The sequence below is a fragment of the Pteronotus mesoamericanus genome, unplaced genomic scaffold (genome assembly GCF_021234165.1).
Source record: "Pteronotus mesoamericanus isolate MK-2021 breed Mesoamerican mustached bat unplaced genomic scaffold, CSHL_Meso_final contig_20, whole genome shotgun sequence".
Classification (NCBI taxonomy): Eukaryota; Metazoa; Chordata; class Mammalia; order Chiroptera; family Mormoopidae; genus Pteronotus; species Pteronotus mesoamericanus.
This window is the reverse complement of record NW_026555085.1, coordinates 8,907,169-8,931,020: the sequence shown is the minus strand read 5'-3', so window position 1 is coordinate 8,931,020 and position 23,852 is coordinate 8,907,169. Positions and strand designations below refer to the sequence as shown.

The window sequence follows — 23,852 nt, the reverse complement described above, 5'->3', positions numbered from 1 at the left end:
ACCTCTTTTACCCTCTCAAGTATCTTTGCTCTTTCTCCCTGTCCCTCTCCCTCTCTCCTGGCTCCTTCCCCTTCTCACCAGTGCTGAAATAAGCTCAAGTTTCTCCTATCATTACAAGAAGAAAGAAAATCCTTCCTTCTTACAATGAATCCTCCCATTTGCTTCTCCTCTTTCAAGCCAAATTTCTGCCTTCCCCTGGGTAGGTCTCTTTGGTGTATAATTCAGCATTATCCTTGTTGTCCGCAGTAACCCTCTGTCTCTCTATTTCCTGGTCCCCCACTCCCTTACCTTGAAGTCTGACACCTCTACCTTTCTACCCACTCCCCTGAGACTTCTCCTGCCAACAGTCTCCTTTGTGATAAAGCCATGTGGCCATTTGGGCCCTATCTTACCTGACATCTCTGGAAGCACTCGTCACTATTTCTCCCCCACCCTCTTGTCTTCAGGATCCTACACTCTCCTAGTTTCTTCTTCCAAGCTGTTTGGTTATGAAGAAACCATTCACAAGAATTTGAGTGATCTGGACACTGGTGAAACACAAGCAAACAGAGGAGAATCTTGATGTGGCTGGTGTGGAGGGAAGACGACCAGATGGTAGTGCTGGTGAAGTTCACAGAGGATGGAATATTTGACATTGGCACTTGGAAGTGAAGGATCAGAACCTTACACTGGCAGTTCAGATGAGTCAGTCACAGGTAGAAATGAATAGCTGCATCAATGAGAATGGCTAAGGTCATCAATAAAGGGCTGGGCCACGGGCAGAACATGCCTGAGAAGAGCCCACAAATGGATGACAAGCAGCCCTCTGGGAGGTGGGAGAAGAACTGGGGAAGGTACTAGACAGTAGCCAAGGTACAAAAGATATTCTGGGATCAGTCCCATAATATAGTCAAAGGGAGTGGAGTTGGTGGGAAGGTCACTAGATTTAGTGGCCTTGGAGAGAGCAGTTTCAGTATGGAAATGGAGGAGGGCCAGGTTACAAGGAACCAGGTGGTTGGTGGAGATGGCCACCATGTGCAGAGACTAAAATTACAAAGGATGTGGCTGTGACTAAAGCCAGTGCGTCAAATCCCATCATACACAAAGGCAAGGAAGGTGGGTTGTTATTCCCTCTGAAACCATTTCTAGGATGTCCACAGTCCTACCATTTTGTGATTTGGGACAGGCAGGTGAGTGCTATCTCTTAGATTGAGGTCCATTCACTTGGGGTCCCTCAGATGTTAGGGACAGCTCTGGTTCAGCAAACGGAAGCTATGGGGCATGCTTAGAGTGTTACTAGATTAGAATGAATCCCCCAGTGCCTTCAATCCTGAAGCTCTATTAACCTCTGGTGCACTCTCTCACCCAAAACAAATATCAGACTGTTAGAACTGTTCTCAAGACAAGCACTCAGAAATTGCTGCTAGCTGACGGCACTGCCCTGATAACAAACACGCAGGCAAGAGGTTGTAGATGATTTTTACAGTAACAGGTTAACAGGGCAGAAATGATCTATCTCCCTGCTTCATCAAAATCCTGTCTAACTGAAAATCATGACTTGCACAATATTAATAATGAATAATAAGTTGTCAGCAATATCTGCCACAACAGACTAGTATGGCCTATCAAGATGTCAAGGAAAAAAAAATAGAAAAACATGTCCAGTTTAGCATCAAAATGGCATCCAGCTACAGACCGAGTTAAGCATTTGGGAACTAACGATGCCACGTGGTCAACCCAGTGTAGAGGGGTGAGCCTGGAGAGCATGCCGACCTCTGCCTCCACTTCACCTGGCACACTTGGCAGCCACACTACCAATGACAAAGTGTGGCTGTCAGGTAGGAGGTTTCCGAAAGGCAGCCAATCCCCTGGCTTGAAGTCTGCCTCTTTAAAATTCATAGTCTTTGGGTTTAAACACATCCTCACATACCACACACACAGAGTCTAAACCATGTGTACATAAGGCTCTTTAGGTCCACACCTATGAGAAAGAGACACCAAACACATCCTCTGAAAACCTGAGAAGCACAATGTTAAACTATATGTGAATATGTGTAACAACGACTGCTGGGAAAACCCCATGGAGCCCACTGATTCTCCTGGGCCTGACTTATCTCTTGGGAGGCAAATACATGCATTACCAAAAACTGTGCCATTGAGCAAATGCTATAGGGTCATGGGTACAAGAGCTTGACCATTTTAATAATCAAATCTAATTGCCACATGGTTGAGCTCATCAATTGCTATAGAAATAATTGGAAAGGGGGCTGAAAATACCAGATTCGCTCCTTGGTGGCTGACTCAGCCTCTTCAAATGTGACTGACAAAATATCAGGCCACTGTAATGCAACTGAGCAGCGTGAGCTCAGACACTGAGTGGGGGCCCAATGAGGCCTGACAACCTGTCCTTGCAGCAGTGTGGACCTCAAAGGCACCTAGGTCTGAGGGGCAATCAGCAGAGGCATCATGGGAGACATACACCAGACAGTATCAGATACACACTACATTATAAGAGCACACAATAAATGGTCATATAGGCAGAATATTTTCAAATGCACTATAGTCCAGATGATTTTGACAATACATATCTGTGATTCAACTATGGCCTTTTTGCAAATTACACTGTTTTATTTAAACATGTGCTTTTTAAGTGTTTTTATTTTTTAAGTATCTTTTATTGATTATACTATTACAGTTGTCTGATTTTTTTCTCCCCATTATTCCCCCCTGCCCTGTACCACTCTACCCCTACCAATTATGTTTCTTATTCCTTGTATCTTTTCTCCCATTCTTCCCCCTCTCCATCCCTACTGATAACCCTCCATGTGATCTCCATTTCTGTGATTCTGTTCCTGTTCCAGCTGTTTGCTTAGTTTTTGTTTTTTAGGTTCAGTTGTTGATAGTTGGGAGTTCGTTGTCATTTTACTGCTCATAGTTTTGATCTTCTTTTTCTTAGATAAGTCCCTTTAACATTTTATATAATAAGGGCTTGGTGATGGTAAACTCCTTTAACTTGACCTTATCTGGGAAGCACTTTAGCTGCCCTTCCATTCTAAATGATAGCCTTGCTGGATAGAGTAATCTTAGATGTAGGTCCTTGCCTTTCATGACTTTGAAAACTTTCCAGGCCCTTCTAGCCTGCTAGGTTTCTTTGAGAAATCAACTCATAGTCTTATGGGCACTCCTTTGGATGTAACTGTGTCCTTTTCTCTTGCTGCTTTTAAGATTCTCTCCTTATCTTTAATCCTGTGTAATTTAATTTAATTATGGTGTGTCTTGGTGTGTTCCTCCTTGGGTCCAACTTCTTCAGGGCTCTCTGAGCTTCCTGGACTTGCATACTTATTTCATTCACCAGACTGGGGAAGTTTTCCTTCATTATTTGTTCAAATAAGTTTTCAATTTCTTGCTCTTCTCCTTCTGGCACCCCTATGATCTGGATGTTGGAATATTGAAAGTTGTTCCAGAGGTTCCTAAGCCTCTATTTCTTCGAGTTCTTGTTTCTTCATTCTGTTCCGGTTGAATGTTTATTTCTTCCTTCTGTTCCAAATCATTGATTTGAGTCCTGGTTTCCTTCCCTTCACTGTTGGTTCCTGTATATTTTTCTTTATTTCACTTTGTATAGCCTTCACTGACTTTATTTTGTGGCCATACTCAATAATTTCTGTGAGCATCTTAATTACCAGTGTTTTGAACTCTGCATCTGATAGGTTGTCCATCTCCTCATCGCTTAGTTCTTTTTCTGAAGTTCTGATCTGTTCTTTCATTTGGACCATATTTCTTTGTCTCGGTGCACCTGTTATGTTGTAAGAGACAGAGCCTTAGGTATTCGCTAGGGTGGGGCAAGCCACTTCTCTGTATTGTGGTACAGTCTGGATGAATGTTTCTTCTTTAACTCATTGGTTGTCAGTCTTTCATACAGTTTGATTTTCTGGCAGTTCTAGTTGTTTTTTGTCTTAAAATTGGTTGTTGTCCTTTTGGTTGTGCAAGGAAGCAAAGCGTATCTACTTACACCTCCATCTTAGCTGGAAGTCCCAAAAGTGTGCTTTTTTAATTAAAAAAGTTATTTAAACGTTTTGAACTGAAGGAATAAATTAGTTCATCAAAGGGGACTGGGTTAGAGGATATAAATTCAGGAGACATGTTCAAGTTGAGAGATCAATGATTGACATCAAATAGTGGCAGAGAGACTTCCAAATTGAAGGGACTTTATCTGCTTGCACATGGCCTGTGAGCATACATGGAGTGGCTGTGATCTTTATGTTTACCAGATTTGGCCAGGCGATAAGGAATGGAAAATAATCTCTCATGTCAAGAGAAGGAAAAGGAAACAGAAATGATTAGCATGGAGGGAAAAGTTGATTCCACTCTTCTATGCTAAAAAGAAAACAATCATAGATATAAGGCCGTGTCTGTGCACTTGTGTGTAAAGGGTAGGGAACCTGAATAAGTCTGGGGCTTTCCAACACGTGGAACATCCTGAGAGGAGAAATCAAACTTTAGCTTGAGGCCAGAAATAAAGAAAAGAGAAAGGATTGAATTATTAACAAGTAAAGACATGTTAAAAAAAGAAAAGACTTTAAGGGTACACCTGAATTTGTATTTAAGTATTGTTCTGGCTTGTAACACTTTTAACAGTAACAATTAAAGATTAATTTGTATTAATATTTTTCTATTTTAAGTCACATTTTTAATGAAAAGAAACCACTGAAAGAGATTGTGTGCTGTGATCTACGATGCAGTCATCTGTGTCTGTGGAAAGCCAGGAAATAATCAACCCTACTCTCTGTTTCTGCATATCAAAAATACACTTAACTTCACAGTTTTTAAAATTACTGGTCCTTGCCTCTCTCCAAAACTCCAAGTCTGCCAACACACCTCCCACCTAGATGTGCCACCATCACCACTTGACAAATGTGCTCTTGCCTTTCCTCCCAGCCTGTGCCTCTTGCACTGCTCGGTCTTGCACCTGCCTTCAGCTCTCAGCCACTGTTATGCCCTGAGCTCTCAAGGATTCCCATGTAATCACTCATCCAATCTTCCCCCTTCTCTGCACCTGGTTAAGGTCCCAGGGTCTCTCCTTTATCTTGGTAAGAGTCTTATTGCTCTGGGTCATATTCTAGTCTACCCTCCACTTTTTCCTGGGATGATCTGATAGTTGGTGACTTCCTATTGCCTTTAGGATGCAGCCCAAACTCCTCCCGGGGCACTTTACACTCCAGCCTCACTCCCCACCACCTTATCCTGCTTCCTAAGCTCTGGCCACACTGTCTCCTTCTTTCCTTGGACATGCCTTGTCTTTGCTCAGGCTGCTTGCCTGGAATGGCCTTTTCTTGCCTCCCTGACTCTGCAAACCCCACTCACTGCTTCCAGTGGAAAACTCTTCTCAAACTCTGCCTCGGCACAATTCATGTCTCTGTACCAGAGTGGCACTTAGTTCTCAGACGGGGGTGGGGGGCAAGACTTAACACATTACATTAAAGTTGCTGGTGTGTCTGTTCCACCAACCCTATTATGGGCCCCTTTAGGGCAGGAGTCAGGTCTCAAATTTCTTTCTGTTGAAAGCACGGAGCAGAGGGCTGGCAAATGGTGGTTAAACAATTCTAATTAAGTTAAATGCTATTTCTTCAGGCTTTGATTACCTGGTACTCTTTACTAAAATTGAGGGCTGATAAGTAGATACACAAAATCTGAGAACCATAGTAACAACTTTCTTCTCTGAATTCAATGGAAATTCCAGAATAAAAATAGAGAGTGAATTCTGGGGGCTGTCCTTTTCAAATCTAACATGTATAATTTGTTAGGCTCATAAAAACTACCATGGTTAGTGTTTCAAATTTAGAAAATGATAAGGCCTTTGAAAATGCATGAAGTGAATGAATGTATGTACACTGAAGACAAATGTATACTTTTAAGCTATACTGTTTATTTAAATATTACTTATACAAAGAAAAGCGCACAAATTATGCATACAACTCAATGCATTTTCACAAGGGAATACAACCATGTAACCAATATCCAGGTCAAAAAACGGATTATTTCCAGACCCCTGAGGCCTCCATGTGCCCTTCGCAATCACCCTCCAGGGTAACTACCGTCCTGCCTTTTGACACCATGGAATGTTTTGCCTGTTTTGATTTTTTGTGCAATGAAATCATACAGTATACATGTATCGTACGCACACTACAATGCATACATTGCAATCCTACTATATAATCTATATTATAGTAAGACAAGAAGTTGCCGTATGTCTGAATTTTATGACCTCTATGACATTTAGTCAGTAATTTAATCAGTAAATACTCCTACAATGAAGGAATAAATGCAGAGCACTTTTCAGGGGAAAAAAAAAGAAAGAAAGAAAGAAAACTAAGAGCAGGGCAGACTCAGAGTTCACCAAATAAAACTTTTGCAACATGATCATTTTTGAAATCAGCCTAATTTTCTGTATTATTGCATATTTTGGCACTTCACTTTTGTCATTTTTATAAATGTTTAAACCTAAAGTTTGAGTGAAACATTTTTTTCTTACTATTTCACATCTCCTAACCACAGACAGATCGCCTGCTGAAGTGGGTGAGGAGAAAAATGATGATTTGGCTACCATATTGTAGAAGGACTATGGCAGAAAAAATTTCAGATTGAACTTGTAAAACAAATACAGAAGGATCACCTGTCATCTCCAGCCTTTGAAAGCTATGCCCAGCACTCAGCAGGCTGTACCTCTATATTGTTTTAGATAAGTTTATCACACAGTGCTATTATACAAACACCCACATCTTCCAAGTTGCCCACTCTACTACGAGTACATACCTTGGGGATTAAAGAAGCCAGTCATCCAGAACACATTGGGCCGCCCTTCAAATATCCAAGTAGAAAATTGAGTGTTCCTTTCCAAAAGCTCGGTGAACCAGAAGCCCAGTGTGGATGAGTCCCAGGACACTCTTTTCCAGATCTGAGGTATGCGAGCATCGTACATGTTGTCCAGGGCATCTCTCAAGTTCTGAAAAAGATAAACTATGAGAAGAGAAAAGACTCACAAAAAAAAGGAAATGGAGGTTGAGATGAGAGCTCACCTCACTCATAATGATTGTTCCCTCAATGGCCAATTTTAGATCACTCAGGCTACTGCGAAGTATTGAGATGACTTTCTGCATTCTGTCGATTTCTTGTCTAAGAAATATGTTCATTGAGTTAAGATGTCCCATCTTTATCAAACGAGCTTTCACCTAAAACAAAGCGTACAATACAATGAAGGGGATTTTGAAAAAATCATCACCTCTCTTCCAATGATCTCTCCTTTCTCTGTTCTTTTCCTTCCTGTGGATGTATCTCTACCAGCCCAAATGGACTCTAAAACATCTCTTGCAGAACCAGACCTGCCATTAAATTCCCCATTTTCTGGGCTTTAAAAATTACTGTTCAACTAAAATGATTTTTATTTCCTACTGATTGTACTTAGTTGATAATTGGAAATGTACTTTAAAAAGCTGAAATAAAATTGTACCTTTTCCCCTTTTCAAATGATTAAGGACTAAATGTTAGCCAAATCCTAATTTAACCTTTATAAGATTACAGTTTGGGATACTTTTTAAAATAATGCTTACAGAATTGTTATTAGAAATCCTACAGAAAGTAGATATAGCCCAAACCTTTCAGAACAGTTATTAATGAATATGATTGGCTGCGGTTTCCTACGATCACTGTTGCCTTGGCTGGGGTGGCTAAGCAAGGCTTTCCTACTTTAACCAACAAAAATATTTGACTTTGTGAGAGAGTCATCAAGCACCTGTCATTTGTTCCTTCTGATATATCATTTATTGACCATTTTGAATAGATCAATATAAAAGCCTCTGGTTATGGGAACAATAAAGTATAACAATTATTGGAAAATAAGCCAATATATATACCCATTTCAATTTAATGACATCTGCCCAAGAAAAGATTGACTATGAAAACTGGCAAGAACCCATGAAGAGATTTGAACTTTCTGCTGGCCACAGTCAAAGAGCTGCTGGAGTAGGAGGGCTAGGATAAGCAGAGTGGGAGAAATCTTAGAGTGAGGTTCCAGTTCAAAGAATCACCAGATTGCCTGTAAACCGCAGGACTCTTGGCTGGAGATGCCCACTGCCCCTTCTTGAGTCACAGGGTGTTAAGAGATGGACAATGAGCTTCAGAGTCATTGGGGCCGGATGCTGGCCTCATTTTACAGAATGGCTCTGTGGCGTGACATAGAAGTTCCCTGCTCAGCAACGGACACCTCGCTTTACAGCAGCTATGAAGCACTTCCAGTAGGTGAGGGATGAAGAGGGAAGCACAAACTCAGAGAGAAGCAGTGCTGTAAAACTGAACAGCCTGGACAGGATGGACTGTGCAGAGAGAGCAAGTAATACTGAGATCCCAGTCTAACATGCCAGTGGAGGTCCCTAACCAGACCACCACACCAGCCTTCCCGTACTCTCCTAAATTCCTGGTCCTAGAACTTATACCTTGTTCTCATCTTGAGCTCTTTAGCCTCCTGTGGCTGAATAGCATATATAGCTTCCCCTTTAAATAGTGACTACTCTGTGGAAATACACACTTAAGGAAATGGGAAATTACATAAATATTTTTTCAGCCCATGGAAGTGGGAAATTAAGCTCAGGTGTTGGCTAACATGTCAATTCAATAGCTCAGGTGACTTTTAGTACGCTAACAGCCCCAAACACATGGCCTTGCCCTACACAGGGTTTTAAAAGAGGAACTTCCCTTACAATAGAGACATGCTTAGGGAAAACTTAGACTCTAGAAAGTCTGATTTTAGCACTGATTTTATTTTGAGTGTGATTATTGTTCCAGCCTAAAAAATGTCTTTTCACTAATAAAATGGAAGATTTGCTGTAGCCTCGTATAGGATTTTCATTGCTTCTAGGACCAGGTAGTAATGTAGTTTCTACAGTAATGTGGCTCCGTTTTTACTATGGAAGTCAAAAGTATAATTATATTTCCATCTAAAAAATTCACATTACCACCACATTTTAAGGAGCACATCTCTTTCATATGATAAAGAACACCAAAAACTAAGTGATCTTGAAAAAGGAAGCAATTTTACAAGTCTCTTAGTACAAACTCCCTCCCATATAGCAATCCATTTAGTGACATCCATCATGCCCAGTTCCTGCTAGGATACTGCCAGAACAGAGATCTTGGTGAAGTGGCCCCAACTAAGCCTGAACAGCTTAAATTATCCAGAGGTCTTGAAACCCTCCTCTGGCCACAGCAACCTGTGGTCTAGTCATAGAGAATAAGTTTTATCCCTCTTTCACATGGCAGTTTTTAAAATCTTTGAAGACGGGTATTATGTCTCATTTGTCTTCTGAAGATAACTTACAATGAACCATTGAAAGTATGTACTTAAAATATTTATTCATTTAAAAAACATTTTCTCGCCTTAGCATAACTATCTCTATATGAAGTCATTGATTTTAGAATCAGGGCCAAATGTCTCGGTACTCATCTACACAATGGAAACAAAAATTGTTTTAAGAGGCAAGAAAATGTTTTTTATTGTTGGGGGCACTCATTACAGGTTGGAGGATGATGAGCTCTCGGCTGACAAGTGCATTTTTCTCAAACTTGGATGCAGGACAGGGTAGACACAGGACCACAGTTACACCTGCATTAGGGCATCAGCCTGTCACATTTTGGTTGAAAAGCTAACTTTGAATTAGCCCAGTTGAGGATGTAGGTGAAGCTCTGACCATCAGCACAGAGGTACAGAGGTGAAGAACAGGAGAGAGGACACAACCTGTCCTCTTGAATAAAGAAGGAGGACAAGTTGGAGATCTCTTACAGAACTTTCAGACCACCCAGAAATTTTACCACAAACATTTATTTAGATCAGCAGTTCTCAAAGTGTGGTCTGGAGGTCCCATGAATTCCTTTGAGATTTTTTTCAGAGGATCGACAAGGCTAAACTTTTTTAATAGTTTAGCCTTTATTTTACTAAGGCTTTATTTTAATTCTTTCCCCCTTTTCTCTCAGGAGTGTACAGAGTTTTCCAGAGGCTAGGTGACTTGCTATCACAACAGACTGAATGCAGCAGCAGATATGAGAAACCAGCTGTCTTCTATTAAACCAGATATTGAAGTGATTTGGCAAAACTAAAACAATCTCACTCATCACAATGAACTTTTTAATTTTGAGAAATATATTACTTTTAAATAAAAATGTCATTTATGCTAAGAGGTAATGGGTTTATTACAGTTATTTTATGATAAATTAATATTTTTGAAATTTCTCAGTCTAAATTTCTAATATATTAAACATCAGTAATTTACCCACATATAAAAAGCTATTTGAGGTCCTCAATCATTTTGTAAAGGGGTCTTGAGACAAAAAAAAATTTTGAGGAAAACTGATTTAGATTCACAAGCAAACCCCTGGGAGGTTCTAAAAGTAGAAAATGAGTGCCATCCAAAGTGGGGAGTGAATTCATTAAATGGTGTGCCTTCCTATCACCTGGCTGAGATAACTGGAAAGTAAAAAGCATGGGGGGCAAGGGACAAAAACGGGCAAATTTAAAGAATGGACAGAGCAGGCCTGCATAAGAGAGGGAAGGAGAAGTTTCCAGCGTAGAGGGTTAAGATGCCAGGGAATCCAAAGACAGAGGAATCCAAAGATGGGAACAGGGTACAGAAAGGTGACTGAAAGAGAAAGTGGGGTAGAAGGGAAATAGCGAAATGCAGATCATAATTTGCAAGATGCTTGAGAAAAGAAAGGAAAAGAAGACTGAAGGGTAAAAAGCTCAAAATGAAGGAATGAGCAGGGAGGGAAAGGGACCGAAACATACCATCCCAGGACTGAGCTCAGCTTTGTGGAACCCAAAGATAGCACTGCACACTGGGGGGTGGGCTGGGGGAAGGCTGTAGCTTACCTCATGAGGAATGTAATCAGGAGGCAGTTTGCTCAGCATGTCTTCAGATAATCTATAAACAATGGCTTCCCGGGTCTCTCCCACTCCACCTCCACTCTCTTTGGGTTGAATATTGGTAATGGTTTCAAGAACAGCAGAAGCAGTGTTACTCTGGTACCTGATAAAAAGTGGGAATTGTTTAGAATGTAGTAGGAAAATATACCTTCAGAGCTAATGATCAAAGCTAATATAAAATGAGGAATCACTTAAACCCAGCACCCACCCCCTAAAAAAGGGAGTGAGGGCTTTACTATCAAAATATAGGAATTTAAAAAAAGTAGAGATCCATTTTACTGTCTCCTAATGAGATAACAAGAACATCACAGGACTGAAAACCTCTTCCTCTTCAGGGAAAGAGATTCCACAGATGTCCCCAATAGTCCAAAGCAGTTCTGTTACATCTTGCTTGCAGCTAACCTAACACCTTGCAGCTAACCTAAACACCTTGGGAAAGACAACAAACCCACTTTCTTTCATCCTTTTTGGCTTACGGACAGGTACTAAGAGGCTGCAATTATAGTACAATTTGTTAGCTCAAAGAGCACCACTCATAGTTCCTTAATGAATTACAAATTATTAAAAATTTCTTTGGTCTTTTCTGTTTTGTTTTCTCACTCTTCCACTTGTGTTATGATTTCCAAGGTGATCTATTGGCACCCACCTGCTCCACCTGTCTAACTGCAGTAACCCATCTTTACAGTCCACATATTCAATAAAGATTTACTATGTACCAGGAACTGAGCTAAGTGCTAGGGTATGGTAGTAAACAGGTCCCTGCCTTGGTCCCTTTCTCTAGTGGAGGAGGGGACATTAGTCAATATCGTTGTAAGAAATTCTGTGGAGAAAAAGAATAGGTGCTTTAAGAGAGTACAGTCTGTCTCTCTCACTCTTGCTCTCTAGCTCTCATTGGGTTGACCAGATGCTCTGAGGTGCAGAAACTTAGATTTTGTCCCAAAGTTGCTGGGTCAACCAGCAGTCTTGATATACAGATGGTGTGTGTGAATGTGAGTGTGTGTTGGAGTTGATTTATACTAGAAGATCAAGAAAGATCTCTCAAAATATTATATGTAAGCTGAGACCTGAAGGATGAGCAGGTAGGCCAGCAAGAGCGGGATAGGGTGGGAGGTAAGAGAGGACATTCAAAGAAGAGGTAAGACCTGGATATGAGAAGGATTTCAGTGCAAAGACAGGGAGGTTGGAGCCAGTGAGCTAGGAGGAGAGATGAGGATGGAGATGAGGCAGGTCACTGCTTTAAGGGTTCTGACCATTGTTCTCAAGGCCATGGACAACGACTGAAGACTTCACAAGCAGGGGTGTGGCATGACCAGATGTAAGTTTTTCTATCTTTTCTGAATTCCTAATTTACCACTTATTAATATCACATAATTAGATTGTTTGGGATTACTATTTTGTTTTGCTTGTAAATTTTGTCTCTTGTCTATATGTAAAGCACACATCTCCTTTCATAGGTGTTAGAGAGGCAAGTCTAAAAGGAATTCAACAAATGGTTGAGATTAGTTACTTAAGTAATTTTTTATTTTCAATTACAGTTGACATTTAATGTTATATTATTTTCAGGTATACAACATAGTGAATTCAGTAATTTGCTTTTATGTTTTATTTCCTTGGACATAAGATAAGCCTTTGTGATATGGCTATATGTGTCAAAATTTTAAAGGACAGACCTTCAGTCTAGCAATTCTACATCTAAGAATTCATCCCAAAGAGAGAATCAGACTTTCCTGACAGTATTGTGAAATCGTTACCCTGAACAATACTGCAAATAACTACAAATGCTGCATAAGATATGAAAAACATCTTTTTAAAAATACATTACTGAACTAGCAAGAAACTAAGAAATCCTCATGATCTAACCAAATATAGAGTGAAGCCCTGACTGGTGTGGTTCAGTTGTCTGGAACATCATCCCACAAAGCAAAATGTCAGGGATTTGATTCTCAGTTAGGGCACATGTCTACGTTGCAGGTTCCGTCCCCCATTGAGGAGTATATGAGAGGGAACTGATCAATGTGTTTCTCTCTCACATCAATGTTTCTCTCCCTCTTTTTCTCCCTCCCTTCCTCCCTGTCTAAAGATAGCTAGTTAGCTAGCTAGCTAGATAGATAGATACACAGATATATAGATAGTCTGTCTGGAAAAAGTCCAGCCTTTGTTAATAGAACAAGAACAATTTGCATGACTTCAATGTAATCTGGCAGCTAAGGAGGGTGGACTGGAATGCACATGCATGAACAATGACAACTTCACTGTACCAGTCAGTGGGAGTAGTAAATGCAGTTGAGTGAGCATGCGTACTGTGTGGTCATCGCATTCAAAATGACTGAGCGAGTAGAGCGACAGATCTGTATCAAATTTTGTGTTAAGCTTGAACATTCCTTCACGGAAACTATTCAGATGATTCAGAAGGTTGCAACTATGCACAAGTGGTGATTGGCAGCTTCATCATTACAATGTGCCAGCTCATGCATCATGTCTCATGCAGTTTTTTGGCATAACATCAAATCACCCAGGTGACTCAGCCTTCCTAAGCCCAGATTTGGTTCCCTGTGACTTCTGCCTTTTTCCAAAACTAAAATCACCTTTGAAAGGGAAGAGATTTCAAACCATCAATGAGATTCAGGAAAATACGATGGGGCAGCTGATGGTGATTGTGTGAGGTTCCAAGATGCCTACTCTGAAGGGGACTGAGGCATCACTGTCCTATGTATAGTGTTTCTTGTATCTTGTATTTTCTTCAATAAACGTCTCTATTTTCCATATTACATGACTAAATACCTTCTGGACAGACTGCGCGCGTGCACACGCACATATACCCCCTTCTGAACAGACTATACACACACACACTGATCTGGAATGCAGAGAGATAAGCCCCAGGGGTATCAATGAATCCCAGGTGTTCTTGAGTTGCTCTTTGGATGGCTGGATGGTGCAATGAGAGGAGGTGAGCCTTAGACCCAAGGTGGAAAGTCTAATAGGAAACTCCTACATAAATCTGGGGCCTCGTAGGGCTATACACTCGATGCAAGGGTAACGCAGAAATAACCTATCAGTCAGAAGGGGATTGTAGGTAAATTGATCTATTTATCTTGTCATTGGGTTGGAAAAAAATCTTTCCTGAGAATTTTTAACTCACCAGGTTTGTGACATTAATTAACATTTATTCATATTACCTATGTGATTTGGAAAACCTAAAGCCAAAATTTATTTTAAGGTGGTTCCAGGAAGTCCCAGATGGCACATAGCAGAATCACACACAAATCTTCCCTGGAATGAAATGTCTTCACTACCAGAATCCAGCAATTAATTTCCAATAGACATGAGCTCACAGTCAAAAGTTAGAAAACTCATAAAGAAACAAGGAGCTGTGAGCAAAAGTCAGTAGAAACAATAAAAAGCAGAACCAGACCTGCAAACATCTCAGACAGTGAATTTTCAGATGCACATTATAAAATTCTTTAATTACACTGAAGAATGTAAAAGGTGATTGGAGACATAAGTGTGAAATAGGAAACTATAAATATGAATAGCATATTTGAAAAAGATCTAAATAGAACTTCTGGAAATTACTGATGCTGCAACAAATTACCACACAATCAGTGGCTTAAAACAATAGAAATTTACTATCTTACAGCTCTATAGCTAATATGGCTGACATAGGTCTCACTGGGCTACAATCAAGGTACCAGCAAGATGGGATTCCTTTCTATAGGCTTTAGAGGAAAATCCACCTCCGTGCTCACTTGAGTTGTTGACAGAATTCACTTTCCTGCAGGTGTAGGTATGAGGTCTCCAATTTCTTACTGGCTGTCAGTGAAGGTTTTTCCCAGCTCCTAGAGGCTGTCTGCATCCTTTAGCCATGGCCCCTATGGCAAAGGGAGATTAAGTCTCTCTTTTGGTTTGAGTCTTTCACCTTCTTCCATTGCATCTCTCTGACCCAGTCTTCTGCCTTACACATAAGGTCACATATTTATAGGTTCTGGGGATTATAGGATATGGATATCTCTGGGAGGCCATTATTCTGCCTGCCGTAACAGTTAACAATGGATTAAAACAGCAGATTGAATAGAGCCAAAGAAAGAATGATAAAACTGGAAAAGAGATCTGAAGATATAATATTATCTAGAATGAGTCAGAGGGAAAAATAAATAGAAAATATGGAAGTGAGGTAGAGAGACATGTAAGTTAAAGTAATAAGTTCTAACATACATCTCAGGAAAGTTTTGGAAAGATAGAAAAGAGAGAATTTAAAAGAGATAATAAGTGGTGGAATAATGGCATAACTGATGAAAGATCTGAGTCCTCAAACTGAAGAAACTCAGTGCATCCTAGGATAAACAAACAGATAGAAATCCATAGGTAGCCATATTATAATGAAACTGTAGAACACAAAATATAAAGGGAATATCTTAAAAGCAGTCAGAAAGAAAAATAGATTATCCAGAAAGAAACGAAAATTAGACTGACAGCCAATTCCTCAATAGCATCAATGAAAACCAGGAGAAAAATAGAATAATATGTTCTACTTACTAGAATAAAAACTGCAAACATTTGTTGCTGGAGGGTATTGCGAAGTGGTGCAGGCACTTTGAAAAACAATTTGGTAGGTTCATAAAACATTAAGGATAGATTAATCATATGACCGAATAATTACTTCTTAGTTGTCTATCAAGAGAAATAAAAAGGCATGTCTACCAAAAGGCTTGGACATGAATGTTCATAGCATCATTATCTATAATAGCTAAAAGATGGAAACTACCCAAGTGCCCCTCAACTGGTCAATGAATAAACAAAATGTAGTCTATTCATATGTTGGAATAGTATTTAGCAATAAAAAGCAATAAAGTATTGATACACTCTACAACATGGGTGAGCTTCAAAAACATTATGCTAAATGAAAGAATCCATACACCAAGACCATATATAGTTCCATTTATAGGAAATGTCCAGAAAAGGCAAACCTACAGGGACAGAAAGATTAGTGGCAGCCTGTGGCTAGGGGTAGGAATGGAAGATGATTACAAATGGGCACAAGGATTTTTGGGGGGCTGATGGAAATGTTCTAAAATTAGATTGTGGCGATGGTTGCACAATTCCGTAAAATTACTAAAAATCACTGAACTGTCTATTTAAAATGAATGAACTTATGGTAGGAAAATTATACTTCAATAAAGCTGTTTTGCAATAAAAAGAGGCAAAATAAGATAGTTTCAGAGGACAAAAGAGTTTACTATCAACAGGCCTTCATTCAAGAAAATTCTAAAGAATATACTTCAGAGAAGAGAATAATTATTTTGATGGAAGGTTTGAGGGCAGAAAAGAGTGAGTCAGACTGGGTGAATTACGAAGTACAAATTGGCAGTTACAAAATAGTCATGGGGATGTAAGTAAAACATAGGGAATATTGTCAATAATATCGTGATAACTATGTATGGGTCCAGTTGGAGCACTGGAAGTAGAGAGGGGAACACTACGTAAAGTATATGACTGTCTAACCACTAAGCTATACATCTAAAGCCAATACAAAATAACACTTAAAGAAAAAAAAACCAACATTATAAAAAGAGGGGTCAATGCATGGGCAAATTTAAATAAACATTATGGTATAAAACAATAACTAAATGCTTAATTGGGATTAAAAACGAGATAAAATTAAAATACTGAAATGTCAGAAGAGAAATGAATGTAGTTAAAGTTACCTAAGAGGTTTTGATAGAGAGGAGGGTAGAGATATTGATTTTAGGCTTAATTTAAAATGAATGCTAAAATGTCTTGGGTAAAAGAACAGAAACAAAGCACATGATGTACAAATTATCAGGGGTGGGGGAGGGGGAGGAGACTAGAGTAAGAAACACTCTTTATTCAGCAAAAAGTCAAAATGGAAGAAGAAAGAAAGAAACAAAACAGAAACAGTGGTGCGAAGAAGCAATGTTTTATATTTATTCTTCATATTTTATACAAATGTTATAAATGCTCTCGTGCTTATTCAAAGTATTTTAAAAAGAAACACTCAGACCAGTATACAAAGATGTATGTACAAGACTGTTTATAACAGCATTAGTAATAAGTCCTGGTAAGGCTCTATAAAAATATATAAAGCTAGTAAAAATGGTGATAATGGCTCTATATTTATTGATAAGGGAAGGTTGTTGAGTTGAGATTACTGATTAAAATAGCATGGTACAAGAAGCAATTACAGTAATGATCAATTTTTGTTGATAATGTGCATCTAGGCACAGAGAAAACCTAGAGTATTTAGATAGTAAGATTTTTTTTTATGATGAGCTTTTGTTTCAATGATTATTTTCTATTTACTGTATTGGTTCTTTTTCTCAATGAGAAAGTATGATTTTTCTAATAAAGAGGATTACAATCATTTACATTTTGAAAACTATGACAGAAAAAAAAAAACCCTAAAAGGTCAAGAACTCAACAGAGATGAATTAGTGACAAGTGTTTTAGGTGCCATGAAATGCATGTTACAAATCCCTGCCAGAATTTGTATGCCCTGCCAGAACAGCCCCCTTGTGCCTTTTCTCACAGAATACGGAATGAGAGAATCCCACCCCTCTCTTTCTTCGTCCCCAGATGTGAACTAAACCACCTTTTGTGGCGATGGCCCAACTCACAGGCAGAACCCTGCTAAGGCACTCCCGCTGCAGTTACCCAGGCTTCTTTGCTTATGAAAAAGCCGCATTTTGTGCAAACTGGGGAATACTGAATTATTCAGCGGACCTTTAATTTATTTAGGAAACCAGCTCAAGAATGGAGGAGATGCTTCTGTCTTCAGTATTTTTATTTGATTATCGGGTAGAATATGCATACGGACCCAAACCAGCCTATCCTAACAACTGCATCCTTTCCAAAGTCCCAGCTAAGGTAAACGCACCTGCCCCTCACCTGACGAGCTGGGCTTTCAGTCCAATGATGTAAAGTGATTACAAGGGTCCTGCAACAAACCTAGTAAATGTTTGCAACACAACCAGAGTTGGGGAATTAACTCCACATTACCTTTAAACATAAGAATTCCACAATAGAGACCAATAAGGTAAAAGCTTATTTCTAATAAATTAAAACTGACTGTATAATTTGATACATAATTTTAATTTATTATTTTATTAATTTTTTGGTGAGCGACCTCTGTTCAGAGTTGGAGTTTTAAAAAATTCCAAAAGGCATTTATTTGAAAAGTTGAAAGGTAAGTCTATCAAACACACACAGAATTGAACATATGAAGAGAGAACAAAGCATCCTAGTAAAATGGCACAAAGGGCACTTGTAATCCATTACTGACTGTTTTTATTATTACTTATTTCTGAAGTATGGTGCTACCCTAGTTTTTAAAAATCATATAAGTAAAAGAAAAATACAAATAACAATGTTCCGCGCAGACCCACATTTGCCCCCTTTGATAAAAATACAGGGTGGGGCAAGAGTAGATTTACAGTTGTGAGCACATAAAACACAGAGTTTATTTCTTGTGTTATTATTTATTATCATATCATTTTTCTATATGAACAACTATAAACCTACTTTGGCCCAATCTTGTACACAGTAATAGCTGGTGACTTATGAAAACCGCTGACGTGACAACCAAATGAAGTTATCAACAGTCAAGGATCCAGGCTATTATGTAACAGAAATTTATTCAGAAATTTAAATGTGAATGTGACTCATTACTCCATGATCTCATTCTAGCACACAGTGAAGGCAGACTGCGAGGGCGAAGTACTATATTAGAGAAGGGTGGGGGGGTCACCATCGCTGATGTCTTACAGACAGCCATGAACTACCAGGCAAGCCCAGGTAATGTTAGATCTCTGACTTTATTGTAAACTCCATGTACCCAACTTTCCATTGACTCCCAGAGCTGTTTCTTAAATCAAACCACTCCCAAACCTAATTAGTGTTCATTTCCCCTCACCTGAACCATTCTTTGTCTCATAGCCTTTAACAACATCAATGTCTTTACTCAGCTGCCTGGCCTGGGAACTTCAGAAATGGCCTCCTCCTTGATGTCACTCCCCAGCTCTTGTTGGTTTCCTAGTCCTACTTCCAAATCATGTCTAACATCCATCTAGATATTTCCAGCATCCACATCCTTACTGTCTTTATAACTGTCACAAATTCTTTCACATGACACCCCAAATATTCAAAAGCCAGTCTGCATTTGTATCAGTATCACCGTTAGGTTACTTTTTTCTTCAAGGCCCTTCCTCGCCAGGCTCTAGGCACATTGGGCTTGGTTCCCCAAACGTGCCACAAAATTTTACATCTTCATGCTGCTCCTTGGAGCATTCCTTCCCACATATGCCCTCATCTATGTTTGTTGCACTGTGCTCAAGTGTCTTATTTTTAATTGTATGTATTTAAGGTCTACAGTTTGATGATCCGATGCGCGCACACACCCTCACCGCGCACCATCTCCTTGCCTTGCATCCTGTCCCCGTGCCTCGGTGCTGCAGTCACCGCCCCCTCCCCGCCCCTCTCCAACCTGGGAGCTCCTGCACTTCCATTAAGGACCAGCTCAGATGTGGCCTCTCTCACTCACTAGCCCACTTTGATCCCTAAGTTGAAATTTATTGCTCCTTTGCCTGTTTTCATAGCAGTGTGTGTGTGTGTGTCTCCTGACTTAACAGTCTACCATATTGTATTACATAGCTATTTGCTGTTCATTTACTTTTCCGTAATAGTCGATGAGCTCCAAGGGCAAGGACTGTGTCTTACCTAATACTCAAGTTGGCTAGAGAGTGAGTTCTCAATAAATATTTGTTTGTCAAATTGAGGCCAATTGGCTTGAATTTTTTTAAACCTCAAATATAAAGAAGAACAATTCTCTGAGATTTAAAGGATATGAGAATTTAATTATTTGTTTCTTCTTATGGTAACAGTACATTATCATTACTATTTGTCTATTTCTCAGCATATCTGTATCTGTATCTCAGATCTTTCAAGGTCAAAGAGAAGAAAACCACAGTAAATTTCCATTCATACTAAGAAAATCATAATGTATTCTTCCTATCTGTTCTAACTATGTATAAAAAAGGGGGACGAGCCCATACCCAGGATTCTCAGACGCTCTCTCGCTCACCTCCAGCTTTAACCTGCCCTGCAAACACTCTGCACCAGTGGCCGGCAGCCAGCAGCACACACCACTGCGGACACAGTCACCCTGCTCTGGGCTGGCCCAGCCACATTCACCAGCATTTCAGGAAGGGGCCAGTGGAGATGCTGCTGCTGTTAGTTCTCACTTAAGAAAATCACGTTCATGGTGTGTGACTTAATTAAATTTTTTTGGTGATTTAGAAACAGTCCTCAAGACACAGCTGTGGAGAGGAATCCCTGAAAAACTGACCCATCTTGCATAAGAGCTGGACAAGCTCTCCCGATCATCTCCCAGCACACATGAGGCACCAAATGCCAGGGGTATACAACTTCCATTCCGTTATGTTCCTCAATGTGATTTTAAGTTTGCAAAGATAGAAAAGGCAGGGAAGTCTACTTAACTGCTGTAATGGAGAACTACAGGTATCTGTATATGCCTCAAAAACCCAAGGGCTTTCAGGAAAACAGTCCCCATAAATAAATGCTCTCTTATGAAGAAAGAGAATGATGAGAATGATAATATTCCATTCACTTTGGTGCCGAGCGAGTTCTAGAAGAAATTTCTCCTTGAAGTAAATGTGGGATGAAGTTCATATTGGTCTTACAGCTTGGTGGTTTGGGGAGTCATCTAGGCCATCTCTGTTGAGTAGTCATGGATGATATAAATGCAAAACAACTGAAAAATACAACTGTCTCAAAAATTATTAACTATCTAATGAGATATTAATGCACTATCATATCCAAATCAGCCTGGATTTATATAAACCTTTGTGCATGAAACATCATGTGCAATGAGCATAATTATTTAAAATCTAAACCTGCACAGTGTCAGCTAACATGAAAAGAAATACAATTAAATTCAGACTACATAGAAATGAATATAAAAGTTGTAATAAGACATTTGATAAATTCCAGAAGGTAGAAAATATGCATAATCATTAATGAGAAAATAAATAACTGTTTTTGACATTGAGATAGTTGAATGTGCAATGTCCTTGGTACCTTATAAATCTAGATAATAAAACTATTAACTATGCATTGTGATTAAACTACACATTTTTATGGTTCCTGTCACCAAGGTATCTAAGCTCTTGGGAGAGACTGAACTTATATTAAAGCATTTATTCAGCCTGGTTTTCCTCCTCTACTTCAGGGATTTTGCATTCTTAAGCAAGGACCACGGGGAGAGACTTGTGACCCCCTTTCCCAAGTCTCTCTCTCCTCTCTCATTTGTGGATGCTAACGTCAGAGTGCAGACCCCGATAAGCATGACACAGATTCTCCACCATGGCCCAGTTACAGCCCCAGAGCCTACGTGGAAGCCAGAGTGCTTTTTAATGACATGGACAGTCAGATAAATTAATAAGGATCCATGTAGCAGCAACAGTCACACATATTTAGCCAGTGTATCTCAGAGTCCACCCCCTCATGTGTCTTCAACTGTTATCTCTCCACAAATACACTCAAATCTTTCACCTGGGTGCCAGTCCCCATTTCTCACCCCACTCAGATGCATCCCACTGTCTTTCCTAACTCACCACACCCCAAGCAGGACTCTAAGTCCTCCTCAAACACACTGTTCCCAACTCCTCCATCATCTTAGCTACCAGACCAGAAAACAACAGGGGAACCTTTGATTACTTTTTTTTAGTTCACACAGAATGTAGAGAGTTATATCTTGCTAGAGTGAGAAGGGTATACTTGGGAGGAGACTAGGGATCGATTTTAACTAGGAAGCTGTGTCTGCTATTGCTTACTGCCTCCTGGTGGCTCGTGAAGGAACAGTAGGGGATGGAGCACAGCCCTCCAGGAAGGCTCAAATGCCAGAGTGAGGCCCAGATTCTAGTTACAAGATATTTCAGAGCCCAGAGGACAGAAGGATCAAACCTAGGACAAAGCTCACCCAGAAACCGACAAAAATAACCAAATGCAGAGCTGTAGGACACAGCCTACTGCCTGAGCAGGACCCAGAAAGGGGCCAAGGTCTATGGGAAGAGGAGAGCAGGGGTGGGTGGGGAAGACCCTACAACAGACCAAGTAAGACGTTAAGAAGGAAGAGAAATCAGAAGAGAGGGGGCCACAGGTCTTACCTGCCAGCTAGTTGTCTCTAGCAGAAATAGTCCTCCATTTGAGGCAGAGGTCCAGTGCTTTTTACTTGACCTCACTCAGTGTGGTGGGGGCTTGCCAGATCCTGACAGTCTCGTTTGGGAAAGACAGCTATGCCCTTTATAGCAGGCCTGCCAGAGATGGATATAAGCCTGGACATAATTATGAAGAGAAATTTGCCAAAAGACAAAGAAAATTTGCCATGGCCCCTCTACCCAGCAGGCAGCAGTGACAAAGGAATGAAAACTATAGAATTTTCCCAGCCATTGTCTTGCACTTTTTTTCACTTTCCCCTCCGCGTCACCTCACCATTCCTAATTACAGCCTGTGACATCACAGGCAGGGTCTCCAAGATTCGGTCGATTAGTTCACATAGCCCATAAATGGAAATGTGCTCAGTTTCACTCAAAATAAGAGAAAATAAATTAAAACTAGGCTGAGGTAACATTTCTCACTTGCTCTACTGGCGAAAATTCAAAACTTTACCAATGCTCTGTTGATAAGACTGTGAAGAGACAGGCACTCTCATGCTGTTGGTGTGAGGGAGAGCACAGCCCAATGTAAGGGGATTTGGCAAGTGGCGCTAACCCTTGATCGAGCAATCTCACCCGCAGCAACGCGCCCTGAAAACACATCTCCGCGATATGAGAAACCATACGCGTGAGATTATTAACTGAGGAATTATTTGGAATAGCAAAATATTGGAAACAATCCTAAATGCCCATCCATAGGAGCCTTGATGAATAAACTATGGTATATATGAACAAAAGAGGAGCATGTAGCTGTGAAATAATGAGGACAGCATCTATGAACTGAGATGGAGTGCTCATAACACACATTTTAAATGAAAGTGGCAAGAGATAAAATTACACACACACACACACGTATACACAGAGATAGTATGGCAACTTTAAGAAAGGGTAATAAGAGTATATATGTACACATGTGTGTATGTATGTCTGAGCCAAAAGAAATACAAGGAAATGAACCATAAGCTAACGCATTTGGTTGGCCATAAAGGGGGAAGTGGGTTGGAAGTGAGACTTCTCTAAGAACACCTTAGTATCTAGTGACTTTAAACCATGTTTATGTTTCACATAATTAAAACAATCAACAAAGACGGGGGAAAAACCTAAAATGTAATACGAATAAAAACAAATGAGCCCTACCCAAGTGGCTCCATTGATTGGAACATTGTCTTATACACCAAAAGGCTGTAGGTTCAATCCCTGGTCAGGCACATACCTAGATCACAGGTTCAATCCCCAATCAGGGAGTGTACAGGAGGCTACTGATCAATGTTTCTCTCTCACATCAATGTCTTTCTGTGTCTTTCTCTCCCTTTCCTCTTTCTCTCTCTCTAAAAGCTATAAAAACATATCTTTGGTGAGGATTTTTTTTAAAATTAAAAAACCCAAATGTACCTATATATCAATTGATAGCATAACCAAACAGAAAAAAATCTGAGTGACATCTGAACATAATATTCTGTGCACCCTTGTTGGGATTTATTCCAAGGTCAAAAAGAACAGCAAAGAAAGCCGGATGTATACTTAGGACATTTGTTGTTGGTAGAGGCATTGGCGGGGTTGTTCAGAGCAAGTGAGTAAATACAGGGTCCAACGGAAGTAAAGCCTGCTTGAGTGTGGTTGGTATGGTATTAATATGAGTATAATAACTTATAGTTTTAATT

The 23,852-nt window shown here is 39.9% G+C and overlaps 1 protein-coding gene across 1 annotated transcript in view; it reads right to left on the bottom strand.

Moving 5' to 3' along the window:
• Positions 1 to 23,852, bottom strand: part of DNAH8 (dynein axonemal heavy chain 8) — a 302,018-nt gene that overhangs the window by 7,985 nt on the left and 270,181 nt on the right. The window contains exons 85-87 of the mRNA XM_054569318.1: positions 10,892 to 11,048; positions 7,053 to 7,205; positions 6,790 to 6,979 (exon numbers count right to left, since the gene is read on the bottom strand). Coding sequence (XP_054425293.1) covers positions 6,790 to 6,979; positions 7,053 to 7,205; positions 10,892 to 11,048 — 500 coding nt within the window. The remainder of the gene's footprint in view (positions 1 to 6,789; positions 6,980 to 7,052; positions 7,206 to 10,891; positions 11,049 to 23,852) is intronic.